Genomic DNA, 20197 nt, shown 5'->3' with positions numbered 1-20197 from the left:
TTCAGATACCTGCTGTGTGAGGTATCCAGCATGATCTCGTTATCCTTAAATATATTCTAGTAGCAGTAACTTTAAATTGTATCAAAAAGGAAAGATGCTTAAAATCAATCTCAGTTCCTTTTCAAAATCTAGTTATATAAAGTTTTTTTTTTTTTTTTTCTTACTAGCTAGTTAATGAATAATTTAGAAGTGATAGCTAATTCAGTTGATTTTTCATTGTGGCATGCATTGTACCATAAGTTTTAAGACTCTATTTCTGGTTTGGGGCTTGTATTTGAAATTTCAAGGTGTGGTTTGGTGGTTTTTTTTTTTTTTTTTTAGGTTCTTCTTAGAAAAGAATGGACATAACAATGAATTAAAAAGTGTGTTGTCTAGGCTACTTTTAAAAAAATCAAGCATTAGCTAAGCTGAGATATTAGAATAATGTTAGTAACTTTTAAAGCTTTGTTACTCATTTTCATATGAATACTTCTGTTTTATAACTCTTTGATCACATTAAGCAATGTGATTTTTACTATTGAAAACCTCAGATAATTACTTTCCAATATGTTTGGGAATATTATGAGGACTTTTATCTTCACCTTTTGCCCCTTAAATTAATGTGCTTTGTCTTTTTATTTCCCTTAATCTGTTTCTATGTCTCTGATACTGAGATACCTGGGTTTCATCAGAGGAAAAACAGGGGGCACATTGCTGCTTTATATCAGGATGTGAATTTATGTGCAAGCCCGAAATCAGTTATTTTTTTTTTCCTCTGCTATAGTTGGTATTAAGTTCATATTCAATTTTGTCTCCTGTCATGTGATCATTTTTGTTCAGTGCTAGTGTTTACAAATATCTGCTACTATTTTAATACCTGTTATCTGTGTGTTTTCTCCATGATTTCTTGCCATTACATTTCTTTGGTGTCCTCTATTTTTGATTCTCATTTTATGTTCAAACTTTATTGTAATCCCTGTAGATGTCTTATTTCTGTCACTTTACTATTACAAAATTTCCGTGTTTATAATTGGTTAAAATTCAATTTACGGTATGTGTTTCTGCTCTTTCAAGTATCATAAATATGACATTGATGCCATTCTCATTAGGTTATATGCCTAAGTATGTTACATGCCTGAGTATGTTTTACTCACAAAACACAATTTTGACACTGAACCTGGGGTTCAGGGTGGCCACGTACACTCTAAGGAGGAGTTTCCATCCCCAGGGCACACTATATCAATAAGCCTCAAGTTCTACACCGGCTGATAGTTGAACAGTTTTTAAGTCATGATAGCTTTTGAAATTAAATATTTTACATTTGATAGATTTTGTTTGTTGAAGTTAACTTTGAAAATAATCAGTCAGAGTGCATGTTTTGAACGAGTATAAAATAAATTGAGCTTTCATCATGTATATGTGCTGGGCAGGCATCCACTGCCTGTCTCTGCTTTACTTGCTCATATTTTCTTTGTTTTCCCTTTTAGTTTTTAATAAGGTTTATCTTCTTGTATTGCTTTCCTGTTGACCTAAGGAAAAACTTCCTCACAGATTTTCTTGTTTCTGGTGTTATGTATTAGGAACGTATTGGGGGGAGATTTTCCTACCACATCTGGTGCGTTAGGTGTTGGTTTTGCTTATTTGTTTACTGGCAATAAGAACAACTAATCCTGTATTTCCTTATCTTTATCCCATTTCATTTATGGAATGCTGTTCTCAAGTATCTATGAAATTTCTTAGTAAAAACTACCATGGAGGTATTAATATTGATTTGTTCTCTGTGAACCAAAACCACTATTTCCAATTGCTTGTGACTTCCACTGGCAGTCTAAACTTCCATTTCTTGGGCACTGCATTCAGGCACTTCCTGCTCAAGATCTTTGTAATACTTTTCTCGTCTTGACAAAAATTGACAATTTTTTACAGCATGTTAAATGCAGGTGAGAAAATGTGCTTTTGTAGGGTTCTAGTGTATCTGCAGTGTAAGAGTTGTGTTACAAATTAACTGTAACTATTCACTTTGAGTTATTAAGATTTTTTTTCTTAATTTGTAACTAAGTTTTTGGATCTGGGAACAGTCTTTACTCAGTTTTTACTGTTCTACTCAGCTTTTGAATGGCACAGACTTCAGAAAACTCAACAGGTGTCTGAACTAGGCAAACAAATAGCCTAAGGGGGTGGGGGAGCAGGTAAGAGATCTTGAAATTCCATAGAAAAGTGAAAATGTTCTTTTAGCAGCTCTAACACTTTCCTGTTGCATTCAGGTAACATTTGTTTGCTGTCGTGTTGTAACATTAATTCTTCTATACTACCACCTTGTTAGGATTAGGATCTATACAGGAAAATTCTACCTTTTATATTTAAAAAAAAAAAGAAAGTCCAAAACAATTCAATGGTCTTTATCCAATCAATTAAAACTTGAAAGTAACAGTTCTTTTAGGAGGATCACGCAGTCTTTAAATTACATCAACTTTTATATTTGCTTGACAGCAAAGGCGTATAATAAATGCAGTCATGATTTCTTTTGAAATGAAAACCTTATTTTATTTTAATACTTCATATGTCGTGGTACCAGAAAAGTAATTGTGAGGAATGAGATCCCTTTGATATTTGTGTAGAGGTTTAGTGAGAGTGTCAGGAGTGCCCACTGCATGGGCTAGCATATAAACTACTATGTTTTTTTCTTTCTGCAATAGTTGCCTAACTGATGCTAATTGTTTGTGACGTAGGCCTTTCAATTTCTTCAAATAATGCAGAAAATTCGAAGCTATCAGGAGATGGATATCAGTGAAGCTGATTAATTACAGACAGAATCAAAGAATTATCAGCTTTTAACAACAGTTTGCCACCTGTTTCATTCCATACATTCTCCATCACCCACTTCTGGTGTTACAAAGATGGAGTATATAGATTTTTTTTTTTTTTTTTTGGAAAAAGTTGCTATACGACAAGTGTTCAGTAAGAGCGTCCTACTAGGCAATTGTCCTTTTTCTTCTTAGCCATATTTGTTGTATCATTTGAAAAATGTACTTGGATGTGTATTCCTTTTTTCCTCCTTTCCAACCATGCAGATGGCCTGTTTGTTGCAAACAGATGTAAAATAGTAAGAATGTGTTATATCCATGTTGCCATTTTGAAAAATCCCATATGACACTGTGCAAATTCTGCTGTTCCCCCACCCCACCTGATGTTTCTTCTAAAATGACTCTGCAGAAATTGCTCTTTGCCCCTTCAACTGTTTCAAAAATGAGCTTGTTTCATCCCTTCATTTCTACATTAGGACATGGAAAATTCTATAAGCATCACGTGGCCCCAGAGGCTGGACAAGACTTCTATCTGACAGCTCCCTGTGTGCTTTCCTGCCAGACATTCCTACCGCTAAAACGTTTTTCCTAGGTTGGCCACTTCACTGATCTTTGACGGACAAGTCAGTTAGATGTTTCTTTCATGGCATGTCATATATCCTTAATATTCTTTTTTTAAGCCTTCTTCAATCTATAGAATGGAAAAGGTGTCTAACTTCTGTCCATCTGCTTTGGAAGTGAATCCTGGCTTTACACCCATCTTTATTTTTTATCAGCTTTCATTGAAGAAACTCATTCTTTTCTTCTGTATGTGCTGTTCATTCTGTGTAGCCATTAATAATAGTAACAATAATGCAGCATCGGTGTCTGTATATGTGAGATGTGTTACTCCTTACTTTGAAGCTTTCTTCCTGTTAGTATTAAAGATGAGCAAAGTTATAAACTTGTAATCCTCATGTAGACTTTTTAACTGTACTTCTTCTAACAGTTTATTTTTTTTCTTAACTCTTTGGCCCCGCTTTTTGTTTGAAGTATGTTGCCAATTGATTCTTTTTCTTTATTGGTGAGTAGGTTCTAGCTCCTTGGTGTGTTGTTCATAAAGCTGTAAAAGGTTTGTCTTTGTAATAGTATCTGCAAATCCTCCAAGCAGATACACAGCTTTAGTCTTAAAGCACTTTTTCTGGCATGGGAAATAGAGTTCAACAGGAACAATAAACTATGCTGCCCAAAACACCTCACTCCTACAGTAATTTAGCTGCATGTACTCTAGATCTTCTGTTACTGTAGATATGTCATGGGGAAAAAAAAAAAAAAAAAAAAAAAACAAACAGCAAAATATGAAGGTATAGATGGAATAGTGAAATAATTTTTAATAATGAAATTACAATGTTTTTGCATAGTTGCCTTAGAATACTCTTTTTCAGTGTTTCTGCCATGATACTTAAATATATGTGTATATAATCCAATATAAATTATTTTAGTATTTCCTTAGTGTGCTGTATTCCTTAACCTGTATTTCATGTTTTATATAATGTCAGAAACAAGGCATAACTTCTTAAGTTAAAACAGAAAACAAAAGTCAATTATTGGGGAGGGGGGGGAAGTCCTCTTCTCTTCCTCTCCTCTGAAAGAGAATGGACACTAGTAATACAGTCCAAGATCTATTTAAAACAAACAAACAAAAAAATGCTATCCTTGTGATAATGTAATTTTAATCTTAATAAACAGAAGACAATTCTGTTTTTAATGTTACTGCTCTGGTCAAGCTGAACCAGTTCTACAACTTGCAGCTTAAAGGTAATCAACAGACCTTGGGGAGTTTGGGACTGTGGTCTCTTCTTGTACACTGATATTGCTATAGCTGTACTTAGCAGCACTTAACATCTAGGAAATGTTGTTTGCATATGATAAATTCTTTGTCTGTTACTTAGATCGAATAGACTAAAGTGTAGACAAAACTGAGAAGAGTACCAAGGCCAGGCATCAAACATAGGCTCTCTTTAGGAAGGACAGGCTGGGGAGATAAGGAGGGAAGTTATATTGTAAGCACAGCTGGAGAGCATCATGGAGCTCTGCTTGGGGATGGAGGATGAGCTAGCTGAGATCTTGTGTAAAGGTTTGAGAGCAGAACCATGTGGCTGACTCAGTAATGGGTGCTTGCTGCAAGCTGCCTGACCAGGAAGAACAAATAGATGAGACCTACAGACAACTAGAAGTACTCTTGTGCTTGTGGGATCTGGTCCTTGTTCAGGGTTTGAACTGTCCCAGTAGCTGCTGGAGGGACAACACAGCAGGGTGTAAGCAATGCGGTGGCTTTCTGGTGAGCATTGGTGGCGGCTTCTTGATCTTCAAAGAAGATCAGTAAGTTTCAGTAAGTCCCATGTGATAGGGCTTCAGAAGGGTCTAAGAAACCTAGTTAGTATTCAAGAAGCCCTTCCTCTGAGCTTGAGAACAGCTCATTGCTATGAGCAGGAAGTCAAGCAAGAATGCCTGGATACCTAGTGATATGCTGAATATACTGATAAGAGGCAGACCTTAGAGGAGGAAGTAGGGTCCTGAAGAATCTAGTAAGAATTTTATATCTTCGAAAGTACAGTTCTTTTTCTGGAAATATGGATTAATGTTCATGATCTGTCCAGAACAAGCACGTGGGGGGAAAAAACAGGCAAAACTACCCTCATAATGTCTTTAACCAACCTCCAATACCAAATGAGTTTGGGGAAGCCCCCTAGCCTTGATAGGACCATCTTTTTAACTTGAGCAGTTGGTGTAGGAGCACAGACCAGACCTGAGTGTGTGCACAATAAACAAATCTACCCTGTAGCATGGATTTCAACTAGTGCTACTCCTGGTTTTCATACTCTGTGGGATTTTCACATTGTTTCTTCTATCTTCAGAGAAATAATCAATCAGCTCCACCTACAAGTCAATGGGAAGGAATTTAGGACTTTTAAGTTACTACAATCTGAAGAATGGTAGGTTACTTTGTTAGAGCTCATACCACATGTTCCACAAGGACTGTCCCTGTGTACAACTTGCGTATTTTATTGCTGCAAAAAATGAACATAGTAGAGAATGGCTGATTAATGTCTTAAGTCTGAAAACTGTTAGTCATAGCACCCTTTCTGTAAAGTAGATCTTGCTACTTACTGTTTCACACGTGGTTACGTAGCATGTTCATGTTTTGTCCCCACTAGTAATTACTCCTACTGCACTGCAGGTATGTGCAGGACATTAGTTATGTTGGTTAAACTGCAGACTGGAGGTGCCAATTCGTATCTATAATTGTTCATAACTTGGAATGTTAGCAGTGACACTTTGCTATTTTAAGCAACGTTATGTAATATAATGTATACATTTTCTGGGGTGGCCACCTAGATAGAAGTCGCAGATTCATAATGAACTGTGGAGATGTTCACCTGTTGGTCATCTCTTCAAATCGTGAATAATTTATCAGGAATTTAATACTCTTTCCTACAAAATAGGTATTTAGGAACTCATACTTAAAATGAATGGGTCCTATATCTTGCTTTCATGCAGCAAATTCCCTACCATACTTTCTATTAGATTGTGAGCTCCTAGGATTCAGACTGTCTTTCTTTTGTTTATACGTTCATAAATATCTTGTCAATGCTAAGATTGTGATTCTTGCTTTAGAGAGCCCAATTATTTTTCTTGCTATAAACTTATTTAATTGCACATCTGCAGTAGACAGACGGAGTGAGCTAAATACAAATACTGAGGCTAAACCTTTATTATTTTTGCTTTTATTTAAAACAAACAAAAGACTTCTGGGGTCACCAGCATTCTAGTTTGATCACTTAAGGGAAAGAAATTAAAAACAGTTTAGTGCAAGTATTTATCCCATGTCACCCCCTTGTGGGATGCTTTTGCATACATTTATGCAACAGCTATATTTTTAATGTAAAAATAATTCAAAGAGCCAGAAAGAAGTCCAAAGTAGGTGTCTTTGGAGGGGGAGAAGGGGGGTCTTGGCCAAATTAATCTTTACCTTTCTCATTTTTCTCAGTATAGTCTTCTTCAGAAGAAACTTAGATTCACCCATCTTAACATTCTATATCCATATATGTATACTTAAGGAAGCTATGATTTTTCTTTTACTTCATTTTGACTACTTGAACACCAAAATATACCTGGGTGGTTTAGTATTCTGAGACAATTCATAACCTGCATTCACTAAACATATGTCAGCAGCATGTCAGACTTCAATACCAGAAAACAGCCAGAACTGTTCTCATTCAAAAATGTGGCCGCTCTGTAGAGCACTTAAGTAAAGAGTAAGAATTGTGAATTCCTGGCTGTCCTCTGAGCCTTATTCTTATAATAACAACAAAATTGAATTACGGTACTTAACAAAATGAAGGATATTTGGGTACATAACATTAATTTTTCTGATGGCCTCTATTGAGGCTGCAGGATGTTTGGGTATATTTTCCACTTCGCAGTGTGTGAGAATTTTCAGTTAACAAAATCTTTTATTCTTTTAAAACCGAAGAGCAGTTAAAACTTTTTGTCCAACATATTATGGCTGACTTCAATTCACATCTGCAAAAGTGTTTACATGTTGCTTTATTCTTCTTTATTCTACAGTGGAGAACTTGAATTGTTCATTTATAAAAGCTCAGTATGTTAATAAATGATGACATTAACTATCTATTCAGCATAAAACAGATAATGTAGTCCTTTTATGTGTGCATTTGAATGAATATTGTAAATTCTCTTTTTTTCTTTACTAGGAAAATGTTTTCTACATGATTTATTTTTTAACCAGAAACTGCTAGCTAGAAGCTAATCTGAAGCATCAGGAGTCAGATGATAACAAAACAGAGTAAAAGGCAACAAATATAATTGCTTGTCTGCTGTTTATAGATTATCTAAAGAGCAGCAGTGAAGTTGACACTCAGTTTCTGAGTGGCAGCTGTGAATTTGACAAGTATCTTGTCCATTTCTGAAAACTGTAAGCATCAGCAACTGTTGGCACACTCAGGGAAAATGGTATTGCCTGTTTATCTGCTTTCTTTTTAAAAGATTAGCACCACTTCTGCTGTGTCTAAAAAATATTCTAAAATGTATATTTTGCTTCGAAAGCAAAGTGTTTTTTCTCCTACCAGTGTTTTTCCCCTTCTCTATGGTATTTCATGTTTGACATTCAGTTGCTGCTGCAGAATACAGCTGAACATGTTACAAGGGGTGATTTGAATAACCACTTAAATTATAAAATGTGAATGATCACCACAACCACACCCATAAAACAGTGAACTTTCATAAAGGATAAATTAAACAGAAGCAAAATGGGCATCTCACAAGGACAGAGTGAATGTGCAGAGACCTTTTTGTTCTAAGATATGTCAGCTGGGTTATATAATTGGCTCTAATTAGCGCACTATTCAGCTATAAAAATTCTTTACCTTGAAGCTCAGTAACACTCAAAGACATGAAATTTCTTCCCACCTTTGAAAACATCAAAAAAAAAAAAAAAGCTTCCAATCTTGCATTTAAAACCAAAGGCTCAGTGATCAGTGTAGGAAAAGCGACAAATATATCAACAGGTGATGAGAATATTGATCTCTGGCTGGAAGAACCCTTAAAGAGGTAATGGCTCAAACCAAATTTTATTATGTATAATTAGAGAATATCTACATAAGTCAACACCAAATGACAGTGTTGCACTTCCAGCAATATGTAAGAAAAATAGTTGTTTTTTTTTTTTTTTTTAAAAAAGGGCAAAATTAAAAAAAAAAAAAAAATCTTGGTTAAAATCTTGAGGATTTCTTAGTTTACCCATTTGTCACCTCTTATAGCGGTGACGATTCTGATGGCATTTAAAAACTATGATCCCAAAATTGTCTTCTCTTTGAGAAAGTGAATTGTGGAAGGTTAACTGTGTAATCAGGTGGAGGTCATGGTGCATTGATATTTTATCCTATTATATGCAGATAAAGTGTTTTCATCTCTTTGAAGGACTTAATAAATATATATGTGCAGCAGAACTATATGGAATTCTGAAATACACATAGTTGTGACAACTGGCTACTTCTAATTATTATAAAGCAAATTGATGCTTGAACCTGTAATTGAAACTGCTTGATCATTTTATTATCAACTCTTGTTTTCATTTGCTTATAAGTTTGTCCAAGTTGTAACATACAACTTTTAACAAAAACACTAGTTAAAAATAAGACTGACAATAATAAAAGTAAAAGCCTAATTTAAAGCAAATCATAGAATCATTCTAGTTCCATATGCTTGTTAAAACACCTAAAACATGATGGCAGCTTAACGTGCTAAATGAAGTGATTTTGTCCTAATACAACAGCGCTCATTACAAATGATCTTTTATAAGTAGTTAGTTTCCATGGATTGACAATGTAATAAGGATGCAGGTCATGGTTCCAGCAAAAGATAGATGCAGAAGCTATTCCTTTCTTTGAGCTGCTCTTTTGCCTTAGGGAAACATTCAGTGGGTGAGGAGTCAGCAACACACCTGTATTTATAGTTCCAGCCTCTTCATCTGCATGGTGTTAATTTACCTTTTTTGGCATGATTCTATCTTCTCCTTATCACCTGGCTTCTCTTTAACAGTTGCATTTGTCTAAGCACTTTTTTTTTCCCAGTAAAAGTACAGAGTTTAAAAACAATGAAACTCTTCATGGAAGAAGCAAAGTGGAAAATTTTAGATGAGAATGAGGTATTTCACCTAAGGTGTGAAGAACCTACATTTCTGTTACTTGCTCTTCCTAATGGTTTATAGCATATCCTGGATTGTATTAAGCCCCTTGGGTTAGGTCTGATGTCAGACAGCTCATACTTACTGTATTAGGAAGGTAAGAGTAATATAAATTTGGAGATAAATGGTGTATAAGAGCATTTATAGTGTACAGTACCAAGGTAGGAAGGTAGCCATTGGCTGCCTAATGTTGGGCTTGCTTGCCCAACACTGCATCTACTCACACAGCCTTATTTCGTCTCTTCAATCCAGAGACTGACTTGATTCGTGCAAGAAGTTAGCCTATAAAATCTATGTCTAGTGATGGACTCTTGACAAACTTCAAGAGCTATTTCTTCACATTTGCACTGAGAACATGTATGTCAAATGCTTTTGAGTAAATTAAGTTTTTGTCTAGTGATGGGAGAAAGGTTCACCATGTAGCTATCGATATTAAAGTTGTGATCTCTGTCTTTAGCTGTGTTGTGGAGGTAGGAAGTTGCACAACTTTCTTTTAGACCTCTTGGGTACAGGTCTTGGATACAGAAACCTATCCTCATCAAATAACAGGTATTAATCATTTAACCTTACTGTTATCTCCAGAAAACTTACTAGGGTTTTTGTGTATGTATTTAGCTGCACTGCCTGTACCCCCTGGTTTGAGTATGCTGCTTCTCGTAGCTAGAAATAGAGATGAGGGCTGATGATTTCTTCTGTTATTTCTTCTGTTCTTTCATGTATAGCACAAAACTGGTGAATCAGGTAAAAAGGGTGTGTTGATTGAGCTGTGATGACAGCTGCTGAGTTTGAAGCAGTTAACATCAAAGCTCTGAGGCTTATGATTTTTGATGCACCTCCAAAAATGATGTGCAAAGTCACATATGAAGAACTTTACGGTTTCAAGCTAAATTACTTGAAAGTGAGTGCATGTCAAGGCCTTTGGTTTTTCCCTTGCATGGATGCAGAATGGCTTGTGCTACAATGACATAATCACTTTTCATTTTGCTTGATTGAATATACAGAATGGATGGCAAATGAAGTAGGGATTTCAGGAAACTCTTACAGTTAAACTCACGTCTAGGGAAGCTGAATGGCATTCCTTTTTCTGACAGATTTGGACAGGATGTCAAAGGGTACTCAGAAGGAAAAGGAAAGCACCAGAGATGACTAAAAGATTCCATAAGCAAGCCTGGTTTTGTATCATACAGTTTAAGTAACTGACACTGCTATGGTGTTCATCTATGACATATAAAAGTTGCTTGGTTGTTGTTAATGGCAAGTTTTGCACTTCAGATGTGGGCCAGTTTCAGCTGAAGGAAACCATAATCAAAATTGTTTAGGAAGTGTTAGAACAGATTAGGTACATGAACTTAAAAATGTCTTTCTAGTGCTAATTCTGATTAATCTTTTCAATCTTTTTCTCCTGTTTTACAGTGTTATGTGGGAACCTATGGGAGATGGTAAAAAGATTATTTCTCTGGCTGATAATAACATATTATTGTGGGATTTGCAGGAAAGTTCAGCCAAAGCTGTGGTAAGAATTTTTTTTGTTTTTAAACAAATCATGATATATTTGAAAACAGTATAAAGAACAATATTACCAGCCCTCAATTCGCTAATCTTTTAACTACTACCTCCCTAAAGACTCCTCAAGTATTGTGTTATCTCTAACGTGTGGGGGAAATGAATAGTATATCAATTGTCTTGAACGTGAGTGTTTAAGAATAAGCAACTGGATATTTTTATCTGTTGCTATTGGTTAAATTTTTCCCTTTTTCTAGAGTTGTCCTTACTTTCCTATTTATTCTAAAGAAAAGCAATATTAGTTTGATAAATACGTTTGGGGGAATATTTATGATTAAGAAAGCCAAAAATAATCTAATTCACATGACAGTATATTAACCAATACTGGTTAGTATGTCACAGCCCTCTGTTTAATTTACAACCTTTGCATATAGGCTTTATAAATTCCCCCATTTACTGTGCTTTAAGTTCTCAGTATTAATTTAGCACAAAATCATCTATTTAGACTGTTTCACGTACTGTTAAAATCATTTTATCTGATACTCAGTAGTATACACAATAAGGTGTCATTGGCATGGACTTCTGTCTGATTTTGTCACCACTTCTAGATAACAAAAGCTTATTTGTGTAATGGCATAGATCATATATAGAAAACTTTGTATGTTTCTGCGTAGAGAAGCCACTGGATTTACCTTACTCGTACGTTAGTCAATACTTCTTTTTTAACACCTGTGTAATGGGCAGACTTCTTTGGAATGCCTTCTTTAAACTTGTCCTCCAGAGTAATTTTTCAACAATTATGCTTTTATGTTACAGTGTTTCATATAGGGCTGTTTTCTGTACATGGTCCTGGGTGCAGGTGGTGCTACTTGAGCAGGGGTTTGGACCAGATGACCTCCAGAGGTCCCTTCCAACCACAACCACTCTGTGATTCTCTGATTCATGTGATGTTTTCTGTTTCAAGGACAGATTTTGGAGATGTATGATTTGAGATACTTTTTCTTGATACTCTTGCTGTCAGTGTCAATAGAGTTTAACATTATAGTAAAGGTAGTTTAATTTTTGAAATGTCCTACTCAAGCTCCTCGTGTTCTCTGTTGCCTGACCATCAAAAAAATAAACAGTACAGTCTTTTTTATTACCATCAGTCCATTGTCCTGTGCTGTATCTTATTTTTTATTAATAACCTGCAAATTGTAGAAAGCTTTTCAGATGCAGGAGGAATGGTAAAACAATACTAAGTCTGAATACAGTATTGTATCGCATATTAACACATGAGTAACGTATGAGCTTGCATGCTAAGATGGCTGTATTCTTAAAACATAGATCCTTCAGAAAGATTTTTTGGAAGACTACACATCTTAGGCATCATAGATTTTAGGGATGGTAAGAGCTGTACTTTCTAGATTGTTAACCTGAATGCGAAGACAGACATTCTTCAGTGGAAATGTAATAAATTAGAAACTACAGAAAGGTGTCTTGGAATAACATGTAAGGAGGTTTAAACAGTCTTGTAGTAACAGTATGTTTTTCTGTCAGTCCGTTAGACTTTATATAAGCAGTATATATATTTAATACTTTTCATCCAACCAGGTCTTATATTTCTGCTGAGAGTAGTAGGCTTTCTGTTAAATCTTGTATTTAATAGAATAATCTATGATGTGTTAGTACCTAGGTGAAGGAGAAAAGTGATCCAACAAGATCCAGTGCTGTTAATCTGCTTGTGTGAAATCCCTCTCAATGAAATGTTTGTAAATATGAACGTCATGTGCAAGATGACCAAATATGTCTGTCTGCTCAGGCACTTTTAACTTTTATGGTTTTTTAATCAGATTAAAATGTAGTTATTTTCCTTTTCCACCTCCCTCTCAGATATGAATCAATCAGCTTCAGTACATTACTGGAAATACAAATAATTTGTAGTGTCTGCACCTTGGATTTTCCCCCATGTTCACATGGAATTGGAGGACAATTTGCCTTATATTAAAGACAAAACTAATTGCTTTTTTGTCTTCCTTTTATTAACTGTATGGAGATGCAGAGCTGTCTGTTCATGGTGTGCAAGCCTTGGAACTGTGAAACATTTAATTCTTACAGTTTGTAGATTTGTGATTTAGTACCTTCTATTATTTTGATTGTCATGCATGTGATGACATGGGCTTGTGGGTCTTGATTTTTTTTTATTTTCAAATGCTGCTATTTGTTTATCAAATATTTTTTGCCACAAATTCTCTTTCTGCAGTTAAAATATGGTATTTTCATACAGAAAACCCCCCATTTCATGAGTCTTGTATGACTAATCATGAAACTAAAAGCATGTACTTATTTGCTCATTTAAGACAGCTACAAATGTCTGCAGTATGTCTATATCTAATGTTTCAACACATTCAGATCTGAAACTGTTTTAGGTTATAAAGAAGTATAGTACTGCTAATGCTTCTGCATATATTACACTGTATAAGCCTTTGTAAAAATTATCTTCAGATACAAGGTAAGTTTTGTCTTCCTAATTTTTTTTTTACCTGGTTTTATCCCAGGATTTTGCTAATATGTTATGCCTGAAACATTAGGCTGTTGTGCAGTTGTTTTTGTCCTCAGTGGAACTAATTTCACTTTAGTTTTGCATCTTTACATTTAGAAACATTGTTAGCTTTTTTATATTTTTTTTAAGCTTTCTAGTTCTGCAGCCTTGGAAGGGAAAGGACAATTAAAATTTACTTCTGGAAGATGGAGTCCACACCACAATTGTACACAGATTGCAACAGCCAATGATACCACTGTTCGAGGATGGGATACACGGAGCATGAGGTAATGAAAAATTGCAGTCCTGTTCTCAGAAAAAGACAATCTACTTTGGAGATGGATTTTTCATTGCTCCTAACTTTTTTTTTTAAGATTAGAAATGTGACAAAGCTATCACTTATAAATGGAACGGTTGGGCTTGCATAGCTGATGTATTCACAGTTTACTAAAGGTTTTCTCAGTTTTTTCCCTGAGCTTCAATTCTAACTTGTATATTGAATTTTAGTCAACTATGTACTGGTCCCAAGATGACTTGTTCAATACGTAGGCATTACCTGAATGAAGCTGTTGTGTAATTCAGACTGAAAATCAGGATTTACCATCAGTCCTGACTATGCTATGAACTGTCTTCGTAGCATACTTTATAAAGGTAACTTTAATCTCTGAAGGTAATTCACAGGGTAAGTTCACTCTTCACTTCACTTTTCTGATTTTAACAAATAGTACATTATACTATATGTAAGACTCTAGCATACCAGTTATATGAAACTACTGAATCTGTCAAAATCATAAGCAAATTAATTAAAGCTTTGAGTCTACCTAATATGGTGTTCCCCCCCACGTAGTTGTGATTTTGATAAGCAAAGGAGTGATGTTGTGCACATCTGTTGCCATGACTACTAAAGCCTGTGCAAGCTTTTTTAAGATACGCTTTATCCCCTTAGCACATAGTAATTTATCACTAAACCGAGAAGACTGATGTCTTGTAATAACTTTTGTTGCCTTAAAGGGGGATGACTTTAAATTTAGTTCTATGGTTCCTGCCAGCTCAGGGGTATAGCAATAAATCCCCATGTTTGCCAGCCTTATGTGTTTCTGCCTAACAGGTTTGTTTAATTTAATGAACAAAAGTTAAAAATACAAATACAATTGTTAAAAGTCACTTGTATACCTGTTGTATTTGAAAGTTCTATTCTTTGCCCTGTGAAAGGATATATAAAAATCTAACTTTATATACATCTATATACGCTCATTTATGAAGGTTTTTTAAATGAAGCATAGAAAAGAGGAAGGATCAAAGGAGAAACCTTTTTCTAACATATAGCATGCAGACCCTAAGATAAAACCCTTTATTTCTAAGTAGATATTGTGTAATGCTGTGAAGTCTACTTCATGTTTTGCATTTCTGATCTTGTATTAAGTGAATTCTCTGAATAACTTGTGTGAAAGATGCTCCAGATATTAACAAGGTCTGCAATGAAGGGGTAGTTTGGTTAGCAAACCCCACAGTTCTAATTACTTTAATCAAATCTCAGATTGTCCTTGAACAAATTTAAGAGAACTACACCATGCTAAAGAGCTTCTTGCAATTTACTTGAAAAAATACACGCAGGAATGTCTCATTTCCAGTTACATTGTAATATGTCTAGAATAATGTGCATATTTGATAAGAACTGGCTGGGCTAGAGGTAGGCGTTTAAAGTCAGGGATATAAAAACCATGGCAGTATAAGATGCAAAAACCAAAAGGTCAGAACATTTGCTATACCAGCAAAGAGGAAAGGAGCTTCTAAAGTAGTTAGAATAGCCAGCTCTGTGAGAGTGCAGGTAGGATAGCTGTAAGATAGAGTAAGTGGTATGGAATGTAGCAAAGAAGGATGGGAAAAAACAAGAGGTTGGCAGGAGGACTGTTAGACTAGACTAGGAAGCAGTCATTAGTAAACTTAATCAGAGAAGCTTTTGTGAAGCAGATAGGTAAGACACTAGGCTGAATGGATTTTTAGAGAGAATTATAGACTTATATCAGGGAAATTCAGAGTCCAAGGATAAACTATAAAAAAAAAAAAGTATATGAGAAAGGGGCACAAACAGCTGGAAGAAATGTTTATGTCATCTGGTGTAATCCTACTTATCTAAGGCGTTAGTGGGAAGTTCAATATATGCTGTATTGCTGAAGGTAAGATGATAGAGTGAAAGAGAATATTTGTATTTTGGAAGGAAAGAGATCAATCAAGTGATTAGACTAATAGTTAAGTTAGTATAAAGGCTTTTGTAGTAAGCATAACGGAATGTGTAGGGTAGTCAGAGAGTGGCGTTTCTTTTTAAACCCTGACACATTGCATGAGTAGTGCAATCAAGAATGAAGTGCAATAAAATCAAGTGCAATAGTGAGGGGAAAAAGTGTTTTACTGTTACAAGCATACTTGAGATTTTTAAAGTTCCCATGAAGTTCCAAGAAATGAAAAGAAAATATAAAATTCAGACCCTAGAATAGCAGCTGGTAGGAAGGCATACCTCAGCGATATCCTCAGTTTCTCAACCTTTAAGAGTTTTGATACCTAGGTGATATCCTCTATCCCAAGTGATTGCAGTAGTTGTCAGGAAAGAGGTTAGTCTATGCATAATATACTCTGAATCTCTTCATATGGATCTGCTTGAGGGCTTGAAGGCTTTGCAGGGGGATCTGGATGGTCTGGATTGATGGGCTGAGTCCAGTCGCATGACATTCAAGAGGGTAAGCGCCAAGTCCTGCACTGGGGTCATAACAACCCCAGGTAGTGTTAAGGCCTTGGGGAGGAGCGGCTGAAAGCTGCCTGACAGCCAGCTGAACATGAACCAGAAGTGTGATAGGTGCCAAGAAGGTCAACGGCATCCTGGCCTACATCAGAAATGGCGTGGCCAGCAGGTCTGGAGAAGTGACTTGTCCCCTTGTATGGTCTCACCTTGTACTCCAGGTGAGACCACACCTGGAGTACTGTGTTCAGATTTGGGTCCTTCACTATGAGAAAGACATTGAATTGCTTGAGAAGAAAAGTGCAAAGAAAAGCAACAAAGCCGGCAAAGGGACTAGAAAACAGAATTTGAGGGGGAACTGGGCTGTTTAGTCTGGAGAAGAGGAGGCTGAGGAGACAACACAGCACTCTGCAACTACCTGAAAAGAGGTTGAAGTAAAGAAGGGTGTTGGTCTCTTTTCTCAGGTGACAAGTGATAGGATGTAAGGAAACTGCCTCAGGTTGCACCAGTGGAGGTTTAGGTTGGAGATTATGAAGAATTTATTGATGGAGCAAGGGTGGTTGAGTATTTGAATGAGCTGCCCAGTTAAGTGGTGGAGTCCCCATTCCCGGAGGTAGTTAAGAGGTGTGTGGACAAGATGCTAAGGGACACATTTTAGTTATGGGACATGGTAGTTAAGGTTGACAGTCGGACTTGATGATGTTGAAGATCTTTTCCGGTCTCCATTATTCTATGATTCTACTTTTTGCTTTTTATTAGTAGTTAGATACTAACAACAAGAGACTCATCTAATCTTGATGAACCTATATAAGGCTCAGGAAATACAAACTTTTGGTCAGTCCTCATTTTCTAAAGGAAAACATTAACATCATTAAAAAATAAAAGGCAAAACAAATCTCTCTGTACAAGTACTGTGAAGATTGTAGGAGACTCAGATCTAAGCAGAACCCTGGTATGGTGGCTTTGACACTGGCCATGGAAACAGGTACAGCCTTTTAATAAAGCCACTGATTATAGAATCACAGAATATCCCAAGTTGGAATGGACCCATAAGGATCATCAAGTGGCTCCACACTGGTCTACCCAAAAATTCAGACTATGTGACTAAGAGCACAGTCCAAACACTTAAACTCTGACAGGCTTGTTGATGTGACTATGTCCCTGGGGAGCCTGTTCCAGTGCACAACAACCCCCTCTGTGAAGAACCTCTTCTTGATGTCCAGCCTGTGATGCAGCAGCACAAACAAAGAGGCAAATTTAAGAGGGGGGAAGGTAGTGAGGCAAAATGATGTAGCTTGAGTGCTTTGAATAAACATGCTAGGTAGTTGTCATTACTGCAGTACTGTTTTCTGAAGTGGTTCATGTGAAGCACGTAAGCACAGCGAAGTTTTATGAAGGCCAAAGGTGAGTTAATGCTAAATGCCAGAGCTTAAGAAGGTGAATTCAGAATAATACAATAAAGATCTTTTGGTCATATTGCCTCCCTTGCATCTCAGCTTTTTTTTTTGTTTGTTTGTTTTTACACGGAGAGCATATCATAAATACAGAACTGGTATAAATACTTAGAGAAGCTCTTATCTGAACATAATGTGGTTTAGTCACAGAATTTTTATAAAGTTGCTAGAGACCTGGTGCTAGAATAATATGGATCTCATGTTTGCTTTTAGCTCCAGATGATCCTAATACAAACAAGTAATGAGGAAAACTTCAAAGCAAGCTGAGAAATCTATACGAGTCACTGCAGTTAACAGCTGGGATTTCCCCCAAACTATGCACTAGCAATGGGAACTCAAGGTCTGCGGGTGTTAAGGGGATTATGCAAGTTTCCAGGGAAACAGATTCTTGTCAGTGGAGTGCAGTTAGCTTTTTATAGACCATTTAATTTTTTAAATGTGTTTTACAGACAGATATATTGCATAGAAAATGCACATGGACAGCTGGTACGAGACCTCGACTTTAATCCCAATAAACAGTACTACCTGGCTAGCTGTGGAGATGACTGCAAGGTGAAATTCTGGGACACAAGAAATGTCACTGAACCAGTGAAGACACTAGAGGAGCATTCCCACTGGTAGAACAAATTATCTGCATGCTGTGTTGTGGGTGGATGGCTTATGTAATTTATTCAGCTAATTATTTTACTGTTTAGGAACAATGCAAACTAACTATGTTTGTGCTATTGTGAATAATCATTTTTCTGCACAGAGGAAAGGTTTTAACATGTGAATGTTCCTCATGTGATTGTAAATTAAGAGTTTAGACAATGTTTTAGTGTAATTGGCAAGAAACTGTTGTTAACGTTGGAGAGATAGGGTACACCTTTGAGAAGCACAACACAGAGCTTGGCTTGTAGGGACCAGCTGGGATACAGCTGTGCCTTCCCAACTTGAGCCTAATCTGCTGCACCTGATGTGCAGAGAAGCCCCTGAGCTGTTTTGGTTACAGCAGCTGCCATCTATTCTTCCAATGCAGAGTGGTAGATGTGCAATAATGCAGCCTCACTTCTTTATGTTATTGGCATCCCTTAAGCCAGAGCAAGTGATTTAAAACCAACAACAAAACAAAACAAAAAACCTCTGAGGTTATATTTAGAACTTCTATCTACTGCTCTGGCCTGTGGCTGGAGAAAAGAGAGAATCTTGTTTGACACTTGTAGACTTCTATGGTTAAGACAAGATGAACAACTCATATTTTACAAGACTTCAGTTGGAGTAATTCTTGCAAAATAAATCTGGACCCTGAAGCTGCTTTGAGGGGAATGAAGATGTGAATTAACAGAAACAGCAGTTATGTTTTTTTTTTTTTTTCCTCGAGAAGATTAAAAGGAAAATAATACAAAAAGAACCCTAAGACATTTAGTATTAACTTGATATGTACAATGTTGAAGTTGAAAAAAAAATCCTTCTTTTGTTTTAGGGTCTATTTTAAATTTCACTGTTAGAATGTTTGAGATTTTTATTTAAAAGATCACTTCTAATCTGTATTTTGCTTTGGGGATGTTTTTATTTTTAGAACTTAAATATTTATCTGACTTATTAAACAATGAACTGGCATGTACCTTCAAGGAATTGTATCACTGAATGGTATCTTTTGGGTTTGGGATTTTTTTTCTCAAAATGTATTTGAATTTTAAAGATAAACCTAGAAAACGAATGACATAGAAGCTTAAAAGCCAAACGAACAAAGCAAAAAGTCGTCTTTGGAATGAGGCATTTCACTTCTATGCATACTTACCTCATTCAAATCAAAGATCAATTTTTAATTCTGTTCTTAAAAATGAAGTCTTCTAAGCAATATTGATACACTCTCAACCTATCAAGAATAGGATGTTCTTTTTTTTTTTTTTTTTTTAGGGTCTGGAATGTCAGATACAATCATTCCCATGATCAGCTGATCCTTACAGGAAGCAGTGATAGCAGAGTTATACTGTCTAATATGGTATCAATTTCTTCTGAACCATTTGGGCATATGGTAGATGATGATGAACTAAGTGATCAAGAGGACCAGCATCAAGAAGAGAAGTATGAAGTTTCCTGGGTTTCATGTAGATGCTTATTGTTTGTCTTTTCATTTTAATGGTTAACTTGCTATTCTTTGCTGACTAGGATTTTTGTATACAGGCCTTTCAGGTAAGTACTTCCTCCTTTGTTCTTCTTTTCTCATTCTTGGGTGCAGTCCACTCTGAATTGGCACAATCACGGTATTTTCACTGGTAGAAAGGGGGATGGTGATACTAAGAACTGGTCCTGAAGTCAGCTGGATGAGTGAAAAAATCATCTTAAGGGAGCTCTGGATCAAATAAAGCACATACAATAATCTGTGTTAAATGAGAGTTGAAAATCTGCTCTTTTTTTTCTTGTGTCTGTGTTAGGAAACCAGTATAGTGGTGGTCTTCTGTACAGTCAGAA

General features: G+C 36.0%; 1 protein-coding gene across 2 annotated transcripts in view; it reads left to right on the top strand.

Annotated features, from left to right (window-relative positions):
- EIPR1 (EARP complex and GARP complex interacting protein 1) overlaps positions 1-20197 on the top strand; it is a 76555-nt gene that overhangs the window by 41353 nt on the left and 15005 nt on the right. For both annotated transcript variants that reach the window (XM_082755804.1, XM_082755805.1), the window contains 4 exons: positions 10945-11044; positions 13706-13842; positions 18193-18360; positions 19643-19810. In XM_082755804.1, the coding sequence (XP_082611930.1) occupies positions 10945-11044; positions 13706-13842; positions 18193-18360; positions 19643-19810 (573 nt within the window). The remainder of the gene's footprint in view (positions 1-10944; positions 11045-13705; positions 13843-18192; positions 18361-19642; positions 19811-20197) is intronic.

This window comes from Aythya marila (assembly GCF_965140915.1).
Source record: "Aythya marila genome assembly, chromosome: 3".
NCBI classification, from domain to species: Eukaryota; Metazoa; Chordata; class Aves; order Anseriformes; family Anatidae; genus Aythya; species Aythya marila.
The sequence above is the reverse complement of the archived record's forward strand: the minus strand, read 5'-3'. Positions and strand labels throughout refer to the sequence as shown.